Source organism: Eptatretus burgeri, chromosome 16 (genome assembly GCF_056783735.1).
Source record: "Eptatretus burgeri isolate ZD-2024b chromosome 16, Ebu_testis_v1, whole genome shotgun sequence".
Lineage (NCBI taxonomy): Eukaryota > Metazoa > Chordata > Myxini > Myxiniformes > Myxinidae > Eptatretus > Eptatretus burgeri.
The window spans coordinates 37,898,382-37,916,625 of NC_140976.1; the positions used below are offsets into that span (position 1 = coordinate 37,898,382).

The 18,244-nt window shown below is 42.3% G+C and overlaps 1 protein-coding gene across 2 annotated transcripts in view; it reads left to right on the forward strand.

The window, feature by feature from the left end:
* Nucleotides 1-18,244, forward strand: part of LOC147010874 (mitogen-activated protein kinase 1) — a 70,684-nt gene that overhangs the window by 24,750 nt on the left and 27,690 nt on the right. For both annotated transcript variants that reach the window (XM_085859709.1, XM_085859710.1), the window contains exons 2-7: nt 5,902-6,084; nt 8,428-8,617; nt 11,163-11,279; nt 12,873-12,987; nt 13,119-13,250; nt 14,294-14,403. In XM_085859709.1, coding sequence (XP_085715835.1) covers nt 5,902-6,084; nt 8,428-8,617; nt 11,163-11,279; nt 12,873-12,987; nt 13,119-13,250; nt 14,294-14,403 — 847 coding nt within the window. The remainder of the gene's footprint in view (nt 1-5,901; nt 6,085-8,427; nt 8,618-11,162; nt 11,280-12,872; nt 12,988-13,118; nt 13,251-14,293; nt 14,404-18,244) is intronic.

Genomic DNA, 18,244 nt, shown 5'->3' on the forward strand with positions numbered 1-18,244 from the left:
CCGCCGAGCCAAATGTGACTTTGGCCTTACCTCGTGTTTTCACCTTCATTTGTGATGTTTGTTTTTTTAATCATCTTGTGTTTTAATTAATAACAAAAAAGCAATCCGATCACGTGGTGTGACGGACTGTCGGGCAAGGATTGAATTTCACAGCAAAACCAGTTGTAATTTGAAATATCCATGATTACGTCAGCCCGATGCGCTTGATGAAAGTGATTGTGGTTCTGTGGGCATCATGTTTGATGAGCTGCCCTGGGGGCAGCGCTCTCGCAGAGTGCGCGGGCAATCGGAACCCAGGACGGAGCTCGAGCCTGTGTGGACCTTTGGATTGGTGATTGTACCAGTTGACATACAATACACCGCCACCGAAGGTCATTTAATCATCTTATTTTATTTTAAACATGGGGAATTTCAGTTTAAAGGGTCTTGAAAGTGGGTTTTCTTTGGGTCCACGAACGGATTAATTCACTTTCCATTATTTCTGATTGGGAAAATATTTTTGGAATCCAAACTTTTTGCAATCCGAACAGCCTCCTGGAACAAATTTAATTGGGATTCTGGGGGCACCACTGTATCGGACTATAGGCAAACACCTATACTCCGATCTCTATCGGTAGCGCACGGTCGACACAGACTGCCACGGAGGCCATACGTAGGTGCACGGCGGGCTTAGGGGAACCGTGCGTCGACCCTGCATTGCCCGCAGGTAGTCACACAGACCGCAAGGCCACCGTACGGTGACCGTGGAAATAGTGCGGCCGCCGTAATTTTTTGGGGGTTGGGAAAATTCATTTTTCTTTGAGAAGAGCTTACGGCAGTCGCACGAATAATGCAAGCCCACCGTACGCCCTACGTACGTTCGACGTGGAACACATCTACATCATAGCTTGGCTTTGTCGAATTGCTACGGCGAACATAGAAATGAAAAAAAGTTATAACTCCACGCTATAATTCCACGGCTCCCCTACGACCTGTAAAATATAGCCAAACGGCGTAGGGCCTCCCTGAGGCCACTTCAGTTTCTCTGCGGCCGCCGCACATTTCTGTCAATTCAGAGGGTGTACGGCCGCCGTATCCTCGCCCTAGAACAAATCTGACCTAGGCCTTAGTAACCACGCACTCTTGGCTACTGGGGATTCACGCCCTCGGAACGTCTGGCCGAACCGGATCACTCGACCAGCTACGGTAGAGTATCAACTTCCACCTACCATCCGGCTCTGATGCAGTCGAGCAGGCCTGCCCAGGACGTTCCGGCTACGATGTACCGATTACCGGGGATGAAACCCCGTGTAAACTCAGATACGAACCATGCTGGACCAATATAAGAAGGGGCGGAAACAGACTGGGTTCATTTCTAATAAATTAATTCCAGCAAAATCAAAAGACAGAAGAGGTGAGACTTGAATGAATATGCAGGAATTTTCAATGATACAAGCACTTACACAGTTCTACTTAAAGACGGGCCCACACGCAGACACACACAAAATTAAAAGAAACTCCAGAGTCTATTTGCTCCCTTGCAGGCGTGAGGATAGACTAGCTGGGGGGTCAGAGTTCATGGGTACCTGTCATCACAGGAAAGCGTGCTCGGTAATGCGGCACCTCACGTGGCTAATGGTCGTCGGGGTACTGTCTGGGAGTTTGTTCCAGGCTCGTGGCTCGTGACGGAACTTGCGTGGTGAATCGTCGGTGCTCCCAAACTCCTCTCCGTGCACGTCCCAACCACCACTCCTTTTCAGACTCCTGTCCGTACACGTGCCGACAAAACCTCTTTTCCGTGCAGCCACCGTGATCCAAACTCTACCGCTCCACCACCGCGAACAAGCTCTCCCAGCGCCAACGCCAACCACTACCACCCTCCGAGTCTCCGATATATCTCCTCCCACCACGGGGAGGGGCCTTGGTGAGAATTATCTCGCTGTCTGTCCCTCATTGGCCTACGGCCGCACTCTACCGGGACGGAGCCGTGGACCTTGCAAGGAGACCCCATATTCTCCACGCGGACACATGGCCTCGCTCGTGCAGAGCAAGAGGGTCTGCCCTGAAAGGCCCACCGTACAAAAACTATCATTTGTGGGGCCCGAGGACCGGAACCGCGAGGCCACCTCTCGGCAAATCAAGGTACGACGAGCCAACGGGCGGTGATGGAGCATGATGGGCTGGTTGGGTCGTGCAGATTGGATAATAGATGGAAGATGAGATGTAATAACCTAACTAGCCATCACAACACACACATTTAATCCTCCCACTAAACAAAAGGATGGTGTCCTGACTACACACGTACTTACCGGCATAACTAACTTTGGGACCTGAATGTTGAGTGCGCATGGTTTCCAGATTCGTAACATATTAAGCCGAGTCAAAAATTTGTTATCCAGTGAAAGTTTACTTTTGAGGAATTTGCCAGCAGCAACTTGCCTTTGTGGACCTCATTCCTCACTTCCTTTACCCCCTTTCTGGTTGTTTAGGGCTGTGTTTCTGATAGCACAGAAGCTGAACTCTCCAATGCAAAGGTTTGAGTCGGTTCTCCTCCTTCAGACCATGAAAGAAGCTTTTAAAATGGGAAACTTTGTGATGAAACAAACTAATTTTTATTCCAAATATATCAATCGGCTTTTCAATCAAGTAAATCGATCACTTTTATGTCTTAAATGTCCTTTCTCAATATCTGTTACCTTTTATATTAAAGGACCAGAGTTGCAAGACATCCTGCCGAGCCAAGTCGAACCAAGCTCATATTGTTATGGATTTGGAAACCTTATGCACATACAGTCAGAGTCCCCATAGTTCAGTTATTTTGATAAGTATGTGTACAGTTAGAACCCATCCCTGATGTCAAATGGGAATTTCGTGTGTGCGCTGTGAGTTATTTTATAGTTAGGTTATTTAAATCTCTAGATCCCCTCCACTTGCGGCTACAGTGTCTTTCAGCGCTTGCGCCCTCGCCTCGTGGCCGTAGCATACGAGGCAAGGTCCTGGCATGCTTGATTCGACTTCCTCGAATTGGTCTGCATTCCAACACCACGAGGCAAAATTGTTGTCTCTCCAGCAGGAGGGGTACAGACACGCGTAGAGGAGCGGGGTTTTCCTGGCTCGGCCATAACCCCGCCCAGAAAGGGCGGACCCATGGAGGTCCCTGTCCAATCAGGGCGATCATCGCGTCAGCTCCACCAAGGCACCGCCCCGCTCAGAGCGGTCGATAAAGGACGACGTGACCCTCAGTGTGCACGTGTGTGGAGAGTTCGAGTTCGGAGAGTTCAGAGTTCAGAAAGTTATTGAGAGTTCTTTGGAGGGAGCAGTTCTTGGAAGGCAGTTTGGGTGCGCTGTTGTCATTGTTGGAGCTCTCAAGCCTGGAGTCTCCACTGGCCTTCTACAAGGAGCGACCCTGGATCCGCTATTCACCATCCAAGCTCCCACGGACCACGGGCCCCACGTGCAGTCGTGGGCCAAGCCGCACGAACGCGGTCAAGTACCCCAACAGAACTCTGACCCCCAGCTCGCCTATCCCCTTGGCTGCGAGGGTCTAATAAAGACCAATTGGGTCCTTTTTCTTTTGGGTGTGTGTCTGTCTGTATGTGGTGCCGTCCTATAAGTAAAGCTGTTTAAGTGTTTATGATCATTGTAAATATTTGCTTGCATATAGTCGTGAATAAGTCTACACTTCGTCCCTTTCTTTTATTCCTGTATATAAAATAATTGTTTAAATGTTCCAGTTCGTTTCTGTCCTTTCTTTGATTGACCCAGCATGGTTCGGACTTGAGAATTAGTGAGGTTGATTGGGCCAGTAAGTTGTCTTTGGGACCGGCGTGGCTCTGGTAACTCCGCTCTGTTACGCCGGATCCGAGTCCGTACCTGCCAATCTGTCCGGACAGAGTCTGCTGAGGGTGTGGTTTCCCCGGTAGCTAGACGGCGTGAGTACTTGGGTAAATTGGAATACACAAGTACACCCTACCTCACGCCGTTTAAATATTGGCGACCACGGTCCTTAAAAGTGACCCGTGACCTTTCGGAGTTGTCCGACCTATAAATTCCGGGTGTTCGGTGGGAGACTGCTCTACTGCTCCACCTCATGGTCGTTTATTGCCACCGAACCCTGTCCCACAATATTATCAATTGCTTGCTGTAGAAAGACACTGGCTGGCATGTCAACTTATGTTTGACCCTTCACTTCGCTTGTGCAGGGGAATGCTTATTAAAGTCCACTCTGGTACGGAAGGTGCAACCAGGATGACGTGCTTCATATGTTGCTTACTGAGGTGGAAGACTAGTGTACTAACCCAGTTGGTCCCAAATCTTTGATGCTTATTCATCGCACAAGCCCAAACTTTCTGCCTGACATAATTAACCAAAGTAAAATGAACAGTTGCAAGTGCTGGCACCAAGCGAACGTCCTCCTTTGATAATTTCTACCTTTTTATTACCTCTGCCACCGAAGGTGAAGGAGGTTATGTTTTCACCACTCTCTTTGTTTGTCTGTTTGTCTGTGTGCATTTATCTCAAAAAGTTGTGGATGGATTTGGATGAAACTTGGTGGACAGGTTGGATGTTTTACAATGACGATTTGATTCAATTTTGGTGAAGATCCAAATCCGGATTCAGATCTGATCATTTTTGAAGTGATTCTTCACCATTGAGTGATGGGGCGAAACCAATATATGACATGATATATCAAAAAGTGGTGGATGGATTCGGATTAAACTTGGACACGTTATGGGTGTGTGGCAAAGACGAATGGATTCGATTTTGGTGAAGCTCTGAATCCAAATCTGGATATGATAATTATTTAATTTTTTTTAAGTGATTCTTCACCATTGAGATATTGCTACAAATCTGGAAGCCTTTTGCGCACAAACACAGCAGTCCCCGTAGCTTAGTTATTTCGTAAGTATGTGTTTATAGTTAGAATCCCTCCTTCTGTCGCCTTCTGTGGTCGTTTATCGCCGCCGAACCCCGGCCCACAACAATATAGGGCTAAAATCAATATATAGCATGATATTTCAAAAAATTATTTTTACCATTTTAAAATAACTGCAAAAAGCCTGATGGACAAGTGAACTTTAGTCATTGGCTGAATCTAATTTACTTTATATTTTTCTTGGGATGCCATGTTTAAAATGTATAAATATATATTTTTTTTAATCTTTAAACTATGTAGTACAGTGCTGATAGTCTACACCCTCTTTCAAATTTTTCACCTTTTGTAAACTTGTAGTCTGGAATTAAATTGCATTAAATCAGATTTTTTTTCCACCTTTGTTTACACATTGTAACACATGGAGGAAAACTTGCTGCCTTCTGCAAGAAAGCTGAAATTGGGATAAAAGTTCACCTTTCAGCATGATAATGACTCAGCTACACTGGAATGACTAAGGAACAAAAAGATAAAGGTCCTTAAGTGGCCCAGTCAGAACCCCGATCTAAATCCAATCGAAAATCTGTGGCATGACTTGAAGATTGCTGTCCAACGTTCCCCACGCGACTTGACTGAGCTTGAACAATTTTGTGCAGAAGGATGGGCAAACATTGCCCAATCAAAGTGTGCAAACTTGGTAGAGACCTATCCCAACAGACTCACAGCTGTAATTGCCATCAAAGGTGCTTCCACCAAGTATTAACTCGGAGGGGGGGGTGGACACTTGTCCAACCAAGAGATTTTATTTTATTCTTTTGTATTTTAATTTTCTGGAATTTGTTTTTCATTTGGAAGTTGTGGGTTATGATGTGGAAAAAGTCTTATTTAATGCAATTTAATTCCAGGCTATAAGGCAGCAAAAGGTGAAGATTTTGAAAAGTGGTGTAGCCTTTCTATCGTCACTGTTCCTGAAATATTTTGGTGAAAACTTGTTTTAATTCATAAATTATTTTTCTCTGCTGTTGCAATGTGTTGTAATTTTGTTGTAGTGCTGCTTTGAACAATGTCAATAATGTTCGGGTGGCAATCAAGAAAATCAGTCCATTTGAACACCAAACGTACTGCCAGCGCACTCTAAGGGAGATAAAGATCCTGCTGCGATTCAAACATGAGAATATCATTGGCATCAACGACATTCTGCGTGCTTCCACCCTGGAGCAGATGAAGGATGTGTATCCTCATTTTTGTTGTTGAAATAGTAAAATACAGAAGTTTGCATTGCTATCACAAAAGGATTGGTGTTCTTGAGTCTTTATAGTTGAGCCTTTTTTGTTTGTGATATCACCATCTCTAAGCCAGGTGGAATGGTGGTAGTTGAACTCGGTCTGAAGAGAGTTTGAGAAAGAGGAGTGTTGGAAGTAGAAGTTTGCTGAGTCATCAATTTGTAGGGTGACACGACACACACATGACATTGCTGTGGAAAGGGACATTAAATAGGAAAAGGGCAAGAAACCATGGGGTTGGGCCGATAGGAAAGGGAGATCCTGACATTGACAACAATTCCACCAGCAGCAGATGTATTTGATCATTAAAATGGTACTCGGTATAACCAGGGAGACTGTCCAGTAAATTTCTGTGAACGAATATATATATATATATATATATATATATATATATATATATATATATATATATATATATATATATATATATATATATATATATATATTTTTTTTTTTTTTTTTAGCAAATGCAGGTGGCATTTTGAGCTGAGGGGCTGAACGACATGAGGGAGTTTTGAAAACTAATAATTATTTTTTGTTTGGGTTGGAGGTGGAGTGGCATTTCATACAATTCGTCATACCCGCTTTCTCCTGGAGTTAAGTATGGTGTCAATACCTTCTTCCCTCAGGCAGGGATTTGTAATTTTAAATCACATGCAATTTCTGCCTGTACACATGGAATAGTGCAAGCCATCCCCTCCCCTTCAGGGGTAGGTGGGGTATTTTGTGCCCATGATGTGATCCTGGGTATACCCAGCATAAATGCGAAATTTGGTGGAGATTGGCCCAGCCTTTTCGATTCTATTTAATTGTCAGACACACACAAACAGATGATTGCCTTTCTTTATATAGAGACATGACAGAAGTAAATGGACACCTTAAATTTATTCATTTAATCTGTAGAAAGCAAGTTTTACTCAGTGATTTGTACCCATATTCAACTATTTATTTGCAGAAACTAGTTCCTTGATCTTGTATGACAATTAACTATGCCTCGAACCCAGGGAGCACACGACCTTTGCGATTTCCAAAGAGGACGAATTGTTGGCCAATCGGAAGGTGGAGTCAGCCAGCGTTAGATAGCTCAGAACCTTGGCATTCCGCTTTCTATGGTCAATCGGGTGATTGTGTAATTCACCAGCGAAGGCAAGAATCCCACAGCTTCCCATTCTGGTTGATCTGAGCCCTAAGAAAGATGTCTTCGAGCTGTCAAGCGGTTCATTGAGAACTCCCTATTGCAAGGCCGCAGATGTTTCAGAGGAGGTCCAAGTTGGCTCAAGAACTGTCGTGCGGTACCTTCATCAATTGAGCTACTCTGGGAGAGCAGCTCGGAGAAAACATCTTCTTAGACCAGCCAACATTCAAAGGAGAAAGAAGTGGGCTGACGAGATGACTACCAGACCCTTGGAGTTTTGGCAAACTGTCTTTTTTCAGATGAGCCCCAATTTGCTCAATTTTCTGACAGTGGACGTGTATGGGTATGGAGACTTCCCAGTCAAGAGTTCTCTTTTAACCAATTGCAGCCAACTGTCAAACACGGTGGTTTTTCAGTGATGGTGTGGGGAGCAATCTGGAGCACTGGTCGGTCAGAACTTGTGGAGTGTGTTGGCAGCATCAACTCTACGATATACATCTCTATCCTTGAGGATGGACTTCTCCCTGTCTTCTCCACTGGTCAGGTGGTCAAAAACAACACTCTGTTCATGAAAGATGAAGCTCCATGCCACACTCCAAAAAAGACCAAAGAATGGCAGGACAGAATTGGGATCAAGCAACTTCCATGGCCAAGTCAGTCTCTTGAGATGAATCCCATTGAACACCTCTGGGCCATATTGGATCGATCTGTGCAGAAAAAAAGTCCAGGAAACCAACATCACGGGCAGAATCCCTAAACCTTTTGCATTAAGCCTGGGCAGAAATCCCACAAGAGAATTTCAGAACTCATTAGTTCTATGTCTGAAAGAGTAAAAGCATTGAAATCTGCAAATGGCAAGTCTACCAAAGACTAGTTTATTTATTAAAATGGATCAAATGTACTTCAAATGTTCAATAAATAAATTCTTTTAAAATCATGGTGTCTCTTTACTTCTGTCATGTCTCTGTAGTTGGATAAATGTTTTTTCTCTCTCATTGTTGCAATATCTAGGTTTAGCTCTCTCAATTGTCAACCCTTCCTTGAATGTTAAATATCAAGTTGTGCTGTCATCGTTGGATACTGATTTGATGGTATTGCTATGCTGATGTTATGTACATTTGCATTGAATATATGTAGTTCCTTCACAAATTTATCAGGTACATTGTACAAGACTTGATGGAGACTGACCTCTACAAGCTCCTCAAAGCGCAAAAGCTGAGCAACGACCACATATGTTACTTTCTCTATCAGATCCTTCGTGGTCTCAAGTACATCCACTCAGCGAATGTCCTCCATCGTGATCTGAAGCCATCCAACTTGCTGCTCAATACAACTTGTGACCTCAAGGTAAGTAAGTAGTTGAGTTGCTGTTTTTGGTATTTGCCAAGTTAATGTGTTAAACTTATTGACCGTCAATTTTGCTTTTATAGCGTTTCCAATTAAGGACAATTGTAACCCACACTCCACATCTGAGTGATCGTTTGTACAACTTGGTTCCATGCAACTGAATCGCTTTGTGTGGACATTTCTTTAACCACTTCGTTGCACACTAGGTTGCTCGGAGTAGAGACTGGCTGGATCGTCCAGCAATTATACTGAGCAACTTTTATCTTGAAAATTTTTTTTTTTTTCTTAAAGTACATATTTAAAAAGTGAGGTCGATTCTTGCAATTCTGACTGCTTTATTGATGATACCATTTTTCTGTGTCCTCACATCTCTGCTCCTGGATAAAATGCATGATGTTGTTGTAGGAATGACTCCAAGGGGTTAGTAGATCCTTGGTATAACTAGTTATTTCTTAGTACATGTTTAGATAAGCAGAAAGTAATTAAATGTAATATCAGATCTGTGTTGCTATTATGTTTAGAAAGGTGCTGTCAACCTTCAATAATGTATGTGTCTAGAATTACCAACCTTTTTTCCCCTATTTAATTCATGTCTTTATCCTCTTATCTATCTAAGCCACAAATGTTTCATCTCAAGAAATGTGTTTTGAAAGCAGGGAAACTACTACATCCATAACCCAGTCAATTTGACCGATACCTTTTTTTTTTAATTCCACGCAATGGCTTTTTTGATAGCTACTTTTAACATTAATGGAGGATATTCAAATTTACGTAAAGCTGAAGTTGAGCTTGTATTGAAGAACCACATTGAATTTTTATTCTTGCAAGGAACCACATGTGGTTCCTCCTGTATGAGTGAATGGGAAAAAATGATGAAAGGAAGGTGGTTCTTCAGCAGCTTAGAGTGTGCCAGGGCTGGGGTAGCCATCTATTTGCATCCCTCTCTCTGTAATCTCATTGTGGAGTTTAATGAAATAATTAAAGGGCATTTCATCTCGCTCACGTTTACTCTTAATGGTTTTAAACACACAATACTGAGCGCTTATGCACCCAGTGACAGCACGGATAGAACTCGCTTTTTCATAGTTAGAAACATCTCTCGCATGCTTTGATTTTAATGGAATTGTTTGTTTAGGAGGGGATTTTAACTGTACGATGGATTCTACCATTGATCACAATGGGAAAGAAGAGCCTCATTCTGCAAGTACTACGCCTCTGACTAGGACTTGTCAACTTTCTCCCTTATTGACATTTGGAGAACTTGTAATACATCTACCCGACAATATACGTGGTGTCGGTGTTTAGATGGCTGTCTGTCCCTCACAAGGTTATACTGGTTTTATGTTGATAGTGATTTTTTGAAATATTTTTTAAATTTTTTAAATATTGTGACCCACACTGGTATTGTCCCGAGTGGTTTCTCAGGCCATCATATGGTCACACTTCATATTCACCCATCAGTTTGTAACTGAGGTGCTGCCTACTGGACCGTTTATGTAAGCCTCCTAGATGATCAATTGTTCCTTGATACCTTTCATGTTTTTCGGATTACTAATCCCTCGATTTGGAGGACTTTACTCCAACGTAAACCCTCCTTTTCCCATCTTGTGAAATGGTGGGACAACGGCAAAGCACAGGTAAGATCCTTCTGCCAGCAATACGGAGCTTATTATACTCGACATGACACTGCCCTTCAATCCCTGGTTGCCAGAGAAATACTATCTTTGCAATCCAACATCTCGGCTTCTAATACCCAAAGGACCAACATTTTGCTGGTAAAGAAAAAAGCCCTTCTTGCTGGGCTCTGTGCAAAGCAAGCCAGAGGAGCTCTGATTTGTCTCCGAATAGAGAATCTGTATCACTTGGATACCTCCTCCAAGTTCTTCATCGGACTGGAAGTTCGGAAAAAAAACAAGTCAGCAGATAACTTCACTAAAGGCGAAGGAAGGATAACACTGCCATAAAGACATCAGAGTTTCAATCGAGAATTACTTCTCTGAACTTTACCAAGCCATGAGCATTGATAACGAGATTGTGGAATCCCTGACTTCTTCCCTACCCACCTTGTCAGAATCCACACATCTACAACTACACAAGGAAGTAACTTTGGAGGAACTTCTGGCTGCCCTACATATTCTACCAACAGGCAAAGCCTCCAGTCTCGATGAAATGCCTGTAGAACTTTACAAAACATTTTCGGACCTCCTGGGACCAGAGTTAAAAAATAATTTGAGCAACTTCCATTGCTAATAAAATCAGATTCTTATTTTCGGGTTTCCTACAATGTTGGTGTTTCAGGTGAAGTTTATGTCGTGCTGCAATTTTCCCCGTAAGGCATCGTTTTGTCGACCACATCACAAACATTTTCATGAGTTCTGATTTTGCTGCACTGGATTGGCTCTTTTTCACTTGAAATTCATTGTTTACCTGCAGAGCTGAGTTGTAGTTTTAATATGATCTTTATATTTGATAGACTGGGTCAAGCTAATTTATTTATAACCCATTCTCCCTTCACATAAATCCAGTGCTTCCCTTTGCTTTGTAGATTTGTGATTTTGGCTTGGCTCGTGTGGCAGACCCCGAACATGATCACACAGGATTTCTCACGGAGTATGTTGCCACACGTTGGTATCGCGCCCCAGAAATCATGTTAAATTCCAAGGTGACATTAATTTTCTCTTTTCCTGTCATGTTTTTTTTTTAACTTTTATTTTTATTTTGAAGTTCATATCTTTGTTTTTAGTTTGATTTTTATTAATTTACTTTTGCTGCAATTTTTTTTTTGTTAGTTTTATTTTTGTATACATTGTGAATGCTTGTATAAGAGCTAACACACAACATATAACAAAGGGAGCAGGAGATTAAAGGGAAGCACAAAGCCGTGAGGAACAGACGTTAGGAGATTTGAGGATGGGAGAGGGATTGAGTGGAGAACATAAAAAAAAAACAAGATGGACACTACAGCGATTTTTCAGGAAGGAAAGCAGGGAATTTGAAGGAGGTGGGTTTGGGGTGGATTAACAGAGGTAGAAAATATCATGGTTTTGGATGTGGAAAGATATGATATGGTGGTGAACAGCTGTTTTGAAGACCTGGAGGGAGGAGTGGGATTGAAATGAATTCCAGAAGTGGAAAATAAGAGGAATGAAAGAGTGAAGGTGAGCAGTAATTCTTGATTTTTGGCAGTTTCACCAGAAGGAGGTTGCTGGTGGACCTTGATCACCCTGTGGAAATATAGGAGGATAGAGCACAGACAGAGCAGGGAAAACAGGCTGGAGAGGAGACGAGAAGATGGAAAGATCACTGACCTGCCTATCGTGAAGAGTGAGAGACCCAAAGACTCGACTGCATTGCGGGAGATACCAATGATCCTAAAAAGCCTTGGTTTCCATGGTGTGAGGCAGGAGCACCACCCCAGAGGGGAAAGCAGTACTCCATGAAGCTGCGGACGAAAGTTTTGTAAGTGGTTAGATGCTCAGATGTGCCAAGGAAGGACTTTGCACAACATTGGATGCCCAGTCGATGACTGGCTTTGGAGGCCAGCTGAGAAATCTGGCTTTGCCAGGAAAGATCATGGCAGATAGTGAAGGCCAAAAGCTTGAATAACAGGACTTCTTCAAGAGAATTGTTGAGAAAGTAGATGGTAGGGGGGTTCTACACAGTCCTTTCGTAGAGACATTGTGAGAGTGTGAGATTTGTCAGGATTGAAAGACATGTTCCAAGTGTTTGACCAGCTTGTGGTTTTATCCAGGTCTGCAGAGAGCGAAGAGGCTGCTGCCTGATGATCTGAGGGTTGTGGGATGAGAGATGGTATGGCAGAGGGTGGAGTCATCAGCAAAGAGATTAAAGAGGATTTTTCCAGAGTCGTAGAGATCATTGATGAAAACCAGAAAAAGCACAGGACCCAGAACACTGCCTTGAGGAACTCCAGCCTGCACAGGAAGAGGAGATGAGAGCAATGCATTGACTGTGACAGGAAAGGAATTGAAACAACTTCACTTTCGATGTGAAATGTTTGGATTTGAAAAGAAATGCATTGGTGTATTAATAAAGGCAGTCTACCTTGCAAGTCAAATCTGACAAAAGTGGGACATCTTTTTTTATCTTGAAGGATTTATTTATTTATCAACTTCTTCTTTTGTTGTTGTCTTGTACACAAACGAACTTCATTGTTTGAGTAGTAATTTTAAATTGAGGGAGTGGGGGCTGATAGACATTTCTACTGTCTTAAGGGGCTTTTTTTTTCTTTGTACAGGGTTACACCAAATCGATTGATATTTGGTCTGTGGGATGTATTTTGGCTGAAATGTTGTCCAACCGACCAATCTTCCCAGGGAAACATTACCTTGATCAACTTACCAAGATCCTTGGTAGGAATCATTGTGTTTGTTTGAAAGTTTTTGGCTTTGCATACTAATTTGTAGTTAAATTGAGATTGTTCTTTTTGTTCAGTCCAACTTCTGTTTTTTATTGACCTTGATTGGATTCTCTCCCCTTCAAGGTATTTTGGGACCTCCATCACAAGAGGATTTGGAATGCATTATCAACATGAAAGCTCGCAATTACTTGGTGTCTTTGAAAGTGAAGCCAAAGGTTCCTTGGAGTCTTGTTTATCCTCATGCTGATGCTAAAGGTACTGATTTATCCATATGGTTGCCATAGACTGAACACGTCAATCAATTCCAGGCTTGTGCTGTTTGAAACATGTTTTTCTGCAATCATTTTGATGTCCATTATAGTATTAAATGATTTTAGTGAAGCATTTGTAAAAGTTGAATACTCAAACACCTTTCTCTTTGCAATTTAAAAATCGAAGAACACTTGCTAAAATAGATGTTGGTTCTTTGTATTGTTACCTTCGCCCATCGAAGGGGATAGAGGTTATATTGTTGTGGACCGGGTATCGGTGACGAGCACGACCGCAAGATGGAAATACCACCTTCTGTGGCCATCTCAACTCTCATTGGCCGGTGTGTGTGGGAAAACCGCCTTCGGTGGCCATCTCAACTCTCATTGGCCGGCTTGTCGTGGGAAAACCGCCTTCTGTGACCTGATTGGACAAGGGACACGCCCCTGCCTTCCTGGGCGGAGTCCTGGTCTGAGGCAAAGTGAAGGAGTGATGGTTTCGGTTGGCTGGAGGCTCGATTTGTATTGTTAAAACCCTGACTAAAAAAGTAACTCACAGCACACATGTAATTCCCATTGGACATGGGTAGAGGGCCCTAACTATAAACACACACTTATCGAAATAACTAAGCTGAGGGACTGCTGTCTGTCTGTGTGCACAAGGCTTCCAGATTCGTAACAATATATTCACCCCTGTCTTTCTGTCTGTCTGTGTGCAAGATATCACAAAAAGTTGTGTACGGATTTGGTGTGCAGGTTGGGTGTGTGACAGACGAACTGATTAGATTTTGGTGAAGATCCAGATCCAGATATTAGAATTTCTAAAGTGATTCTTCTTCATTGAGAGATTTAGGCCAAAAATGATATCGTGCATGATGTATCAAAAAGTTGTTGATGGATTCGGATGAAACTAGGTGTACAGGTTGGTCATGTGACGAGGAAGAATTTATTAGATTTTGGTGAAGATCTGAATCTGGATCCAGTCAGAGGTATGCACTCTACTGAGTGCTCTTCTAGTTTTATGTTGTTTTTGTCATTTCTCTGCTTCAGCACAAGATCTGTTGGACAAGATGCTGACTTTCAACCCACACAAGCGCATCACCGTGGAAGAGGCTTTGGCTCATCCTTACTTGGAGCAATATTATGACCCATCTGATGAGGTGTTGCTCTTTTTCTTACTCGTTTTTGTATTTTTATTTTTTCCCCTGGAGTGTCTAATTGTAGTGGAGGAATTTTTCTATTACAAGCAAGACCAGCACATTAGCAAAATAAACAGTTTCGATTTTGAACTTAGGGTCACATCATCATTGAGCAACGAGGATGCGTATTTTTTTTTTTTTTTTTGCTTGGATGTTTGCTGTACTTGTAACTCAACTTTTCTGTTTATTACAAAAACAATAATTTACTCTTCAAGGTATTTGGACGCTTGGCCCATTACAGTGGAAGCTTTCATATGCCTTTTTAATGTAAAATTATTTTGGATGTGTACTTGCCCATTGCAGGATTTTGATATCCTTCATCGAAAGCTTCATCTTCCCGGGGTGCTTTTAATATAAATGAATTTAATTGGTTACTATTGTGATAATGTATAGTCCATTGTTTGTAAATTTTAACAGGCTTGATGTTTTCTTCATCCAGAAATTTCACAATTATTCTTGTTTGAACATTTTATTTTAACCTCACTTAAGGCCCTGTCACACCTTGACATTTTAGCCAGCGTATGGCAAGGTATCAAAATGTATGTAAAACGCTGGCGTACGCTGAACTATTGATGTTTTTTTTCCAGTTTTGGACGTATTCTTAACGAGTTAGACGTATGCATAACGTATTAGTAACGTACACAGAACGTTTCGATAACATATAGATAACTTATATCAACGAATGCTGAGCGTGTTGTCGGCGTTCACAACCTATGCCCAACAATAGTCTAACTTATGCATAGCGCGGCAGCGTATCGCCGACGATCACGTGGCGTAGCCTATTAAAAGGCTGCGGCTCGACGATTCAAATCATAACCGCACTAGACATCGAAATGTCAAGCCGCTGTCGCACCTTGACGTTTTAGCCAGCATATGCCGACGTATGAAAAATTTGCCGAATACGCTGGCACACGTCGAATACGTTATGGGTAAGTTTTGTATATGTTAAGAGCACGCTGAAAGCACGCTGGCATACATCGTAGTACGTCGACAAATTTTCAGCATGTTGAAAGTTTTTCGACGTATGCCAGCGTATGACGCACACGTTCCGCATACACTGGCCATAAGTTGTAGGCACATTACGCGATTGTTGACACACGTCGACACACGTTACTTGTAAGTTACTCATAATTCGAAACATGTCGAGGTAATGTTTAGCGTACCCAAAACTTATTTCTAACCAATGAATAACGTGCTTTGAACCTATGTGTAACGTATCTCCAACGCATGTAGACGTATTTGATGTCTTCCGGACGACCACAGAACTTACTGAACGTGTTACTAACTTACAGCTACCGTATAATGGCGTATTGGCAGTGTTTAGGGGAATTGGTATATAAAAATACCCCCGAATGGGAGTGCCGGTCATCTCTGCCAGAGGTCGAAAGTAACTCTGTGCCAGACTGGAATAGGGGCAGTTCATAAAGTACGTACGCTCTACTTCCGGGTTTCAAAACCACCCACCCCCCTCTGTATGCAGGCTAGTGACCACCCACCCACCCCTCTCATACATCGCTAATCGCTTGCAAAGCCAGCAGTTCCTTATGAACCGATGTTTGTAAGTCATGACGATGCAGTCCCTAGCGGTGTAATTTACCTTTTTCTTTTAATATCACAGCATGTCAATTTTGAAAATAAAAGTACAAATTGACATTCAAAACAATGTTGATGTCATAAATGAAAGTAAGTGTGCATATATACTTGTGCTCCATTGTTTTAGTTAAATCTGACAAAAGCTTCAAATGTAATATTTGTCTCGGAGAGTTCCGGTTCTTAATTTTTTAATACTTTTTTTTTTGTATGTACGTACTTTATGAACGGCCCATACGGAGAATCAGAACGAAGTTTGAAGGGCTATACAATCGGAACGAGAGCAAATTTCAAAAAAAATGGCTCGTGGTGTTCTTGATAATAGTCCATAGTATCTGAATCACTAATAACATTTGATCTCTCTTGATAAATAAGGGAGGAGATACGATTTGAAATCGACGATTTTCGCAACTTTGACAGCCTCGTGACGTTGACCTCGACATTGGACGACCTTGAAAGTTATATCGTTGTGCACGTCTCATCGACCTCTATCCATTCCACTATTGGTTATTTGTCTCCACTCGGTTTGATTGTGGACGGACGGACAGACTTCGAGACTGGGGTTATTAGATCATCTCTACTGAGATGATAGAGATGACCTAAAAATGGGGTTCACACAGGAGGAACCCGTCAGTGTTTCAGACTCTGTTTTTTTTTTTTTGTTGTTTTTTTTTCCTTCGGCATGATGGTGATGTTGACACTTCGATTTCTAGTGCGGTTATGATTTAAATCGTTGAGCGGCAGCCTATTGATTATATTATATTATATTATAACCACACTAGAAATCGAAGTGTCAACATCACCGTCATGCTGAAGAAAAAAAAAAAAAAAACAACATGGAGTCTGGAACACTGACGCTAAACATTACCTCGACGTGTTTCGACTTGTGAGTAACTTACAAGTAACGTGTCAACGATCGCATAACGTGCCTACAACACGTTACTCATAGGTTAGAAATAAGTTTTGGGTATGCTAAACATTACCTCGACGTGTTTCGACTTGTGAGTAACTTACAAGTGACGTGTGTCAACGATCGCGTAACATGCCTACAACTTATGGCCAGCGTATGCGTCATACGCTGGCATACGTCGAAAAATTTCAAGCATGTTAAAATTTGTCGACGAGCTCGGCGTACTACGACGTATGCCAGCGTACTAAGACGTATGCCAGTGTGCTCTTAACGTATACAAAACTTACCCATAACGTATTCGACGTGTGCCAGCGTTTTAGACAAATTTTTCATACGCTGGCTAAATCGTCAAGGTGTGACGATATCAAGGGCCTTTACCGCTACATTGGTTTTTAGCACACACAGTTAAGCTAGAAAGAAATTGCTATTTAGCAGCACCATGATTGCTAATTCTCTTTAAAATTTTCTCCATACATTACTCTGCCTTCTCCAAACAAAAGTAAAGGTAAAATTTGAACTTCATGCTGTGTGCCGAGATCGGGATGCCAGACAGGCAAACCAAATAGTGAAACGTTTATTTTATTTTTTTCGGTCAATTATTAGCTCACCTGGACTTTAGTCCGATGAACTTATGCGATCGAGCATTGTCCGTATGTAATTCAGTCAGTGAGTCTGTCAACACTTGTCATTGCTTGAACCAAACACGCGATTTTGATGAAACTTGGCTACAAACTTCATAATCTGATGCCTCACCAAGGTTTTTTGACTGCATCAAAATCTACGTTCATAAACTCATTTAAATTGGGCCTAAAACACTAAAAAACATTCATGGACACACAGACCCCAGGCATCAGCAGCACAGACATACCCTCGGCCAAAAACATGACCTATACACATTTAACGCTGTAACCAGCATTGAGAGGGCTTCCATTCAACCAATCACGTGACCAGCTTCTGCACATGAACAAAATTTCAATATTTTATGACATAATTGACGGTTGCTCCTGATCCAGGTGAGCTTCAGGACCCGTGGTCATATTTTTGTTTAATAAATAAGTATCATTATATTTGAAACTTCCTAATTTACTTTACATGCATTACATCAATTGGTGGCTTCTTTGAACCAGCATCACGTCGCTCTTTGCTCCGAATTCTCCTCCCCCATCCCATCCCCCACAACCCCTCACTCCGAATATCCAGTGTCATAGAATACTAAAGTTTGACAAACTCAGCAATAGGCGCCATGTTGTTACCCAACTGTTCACATGCGTATCGTGTCAATTACGTCCAATTGGAACGTAC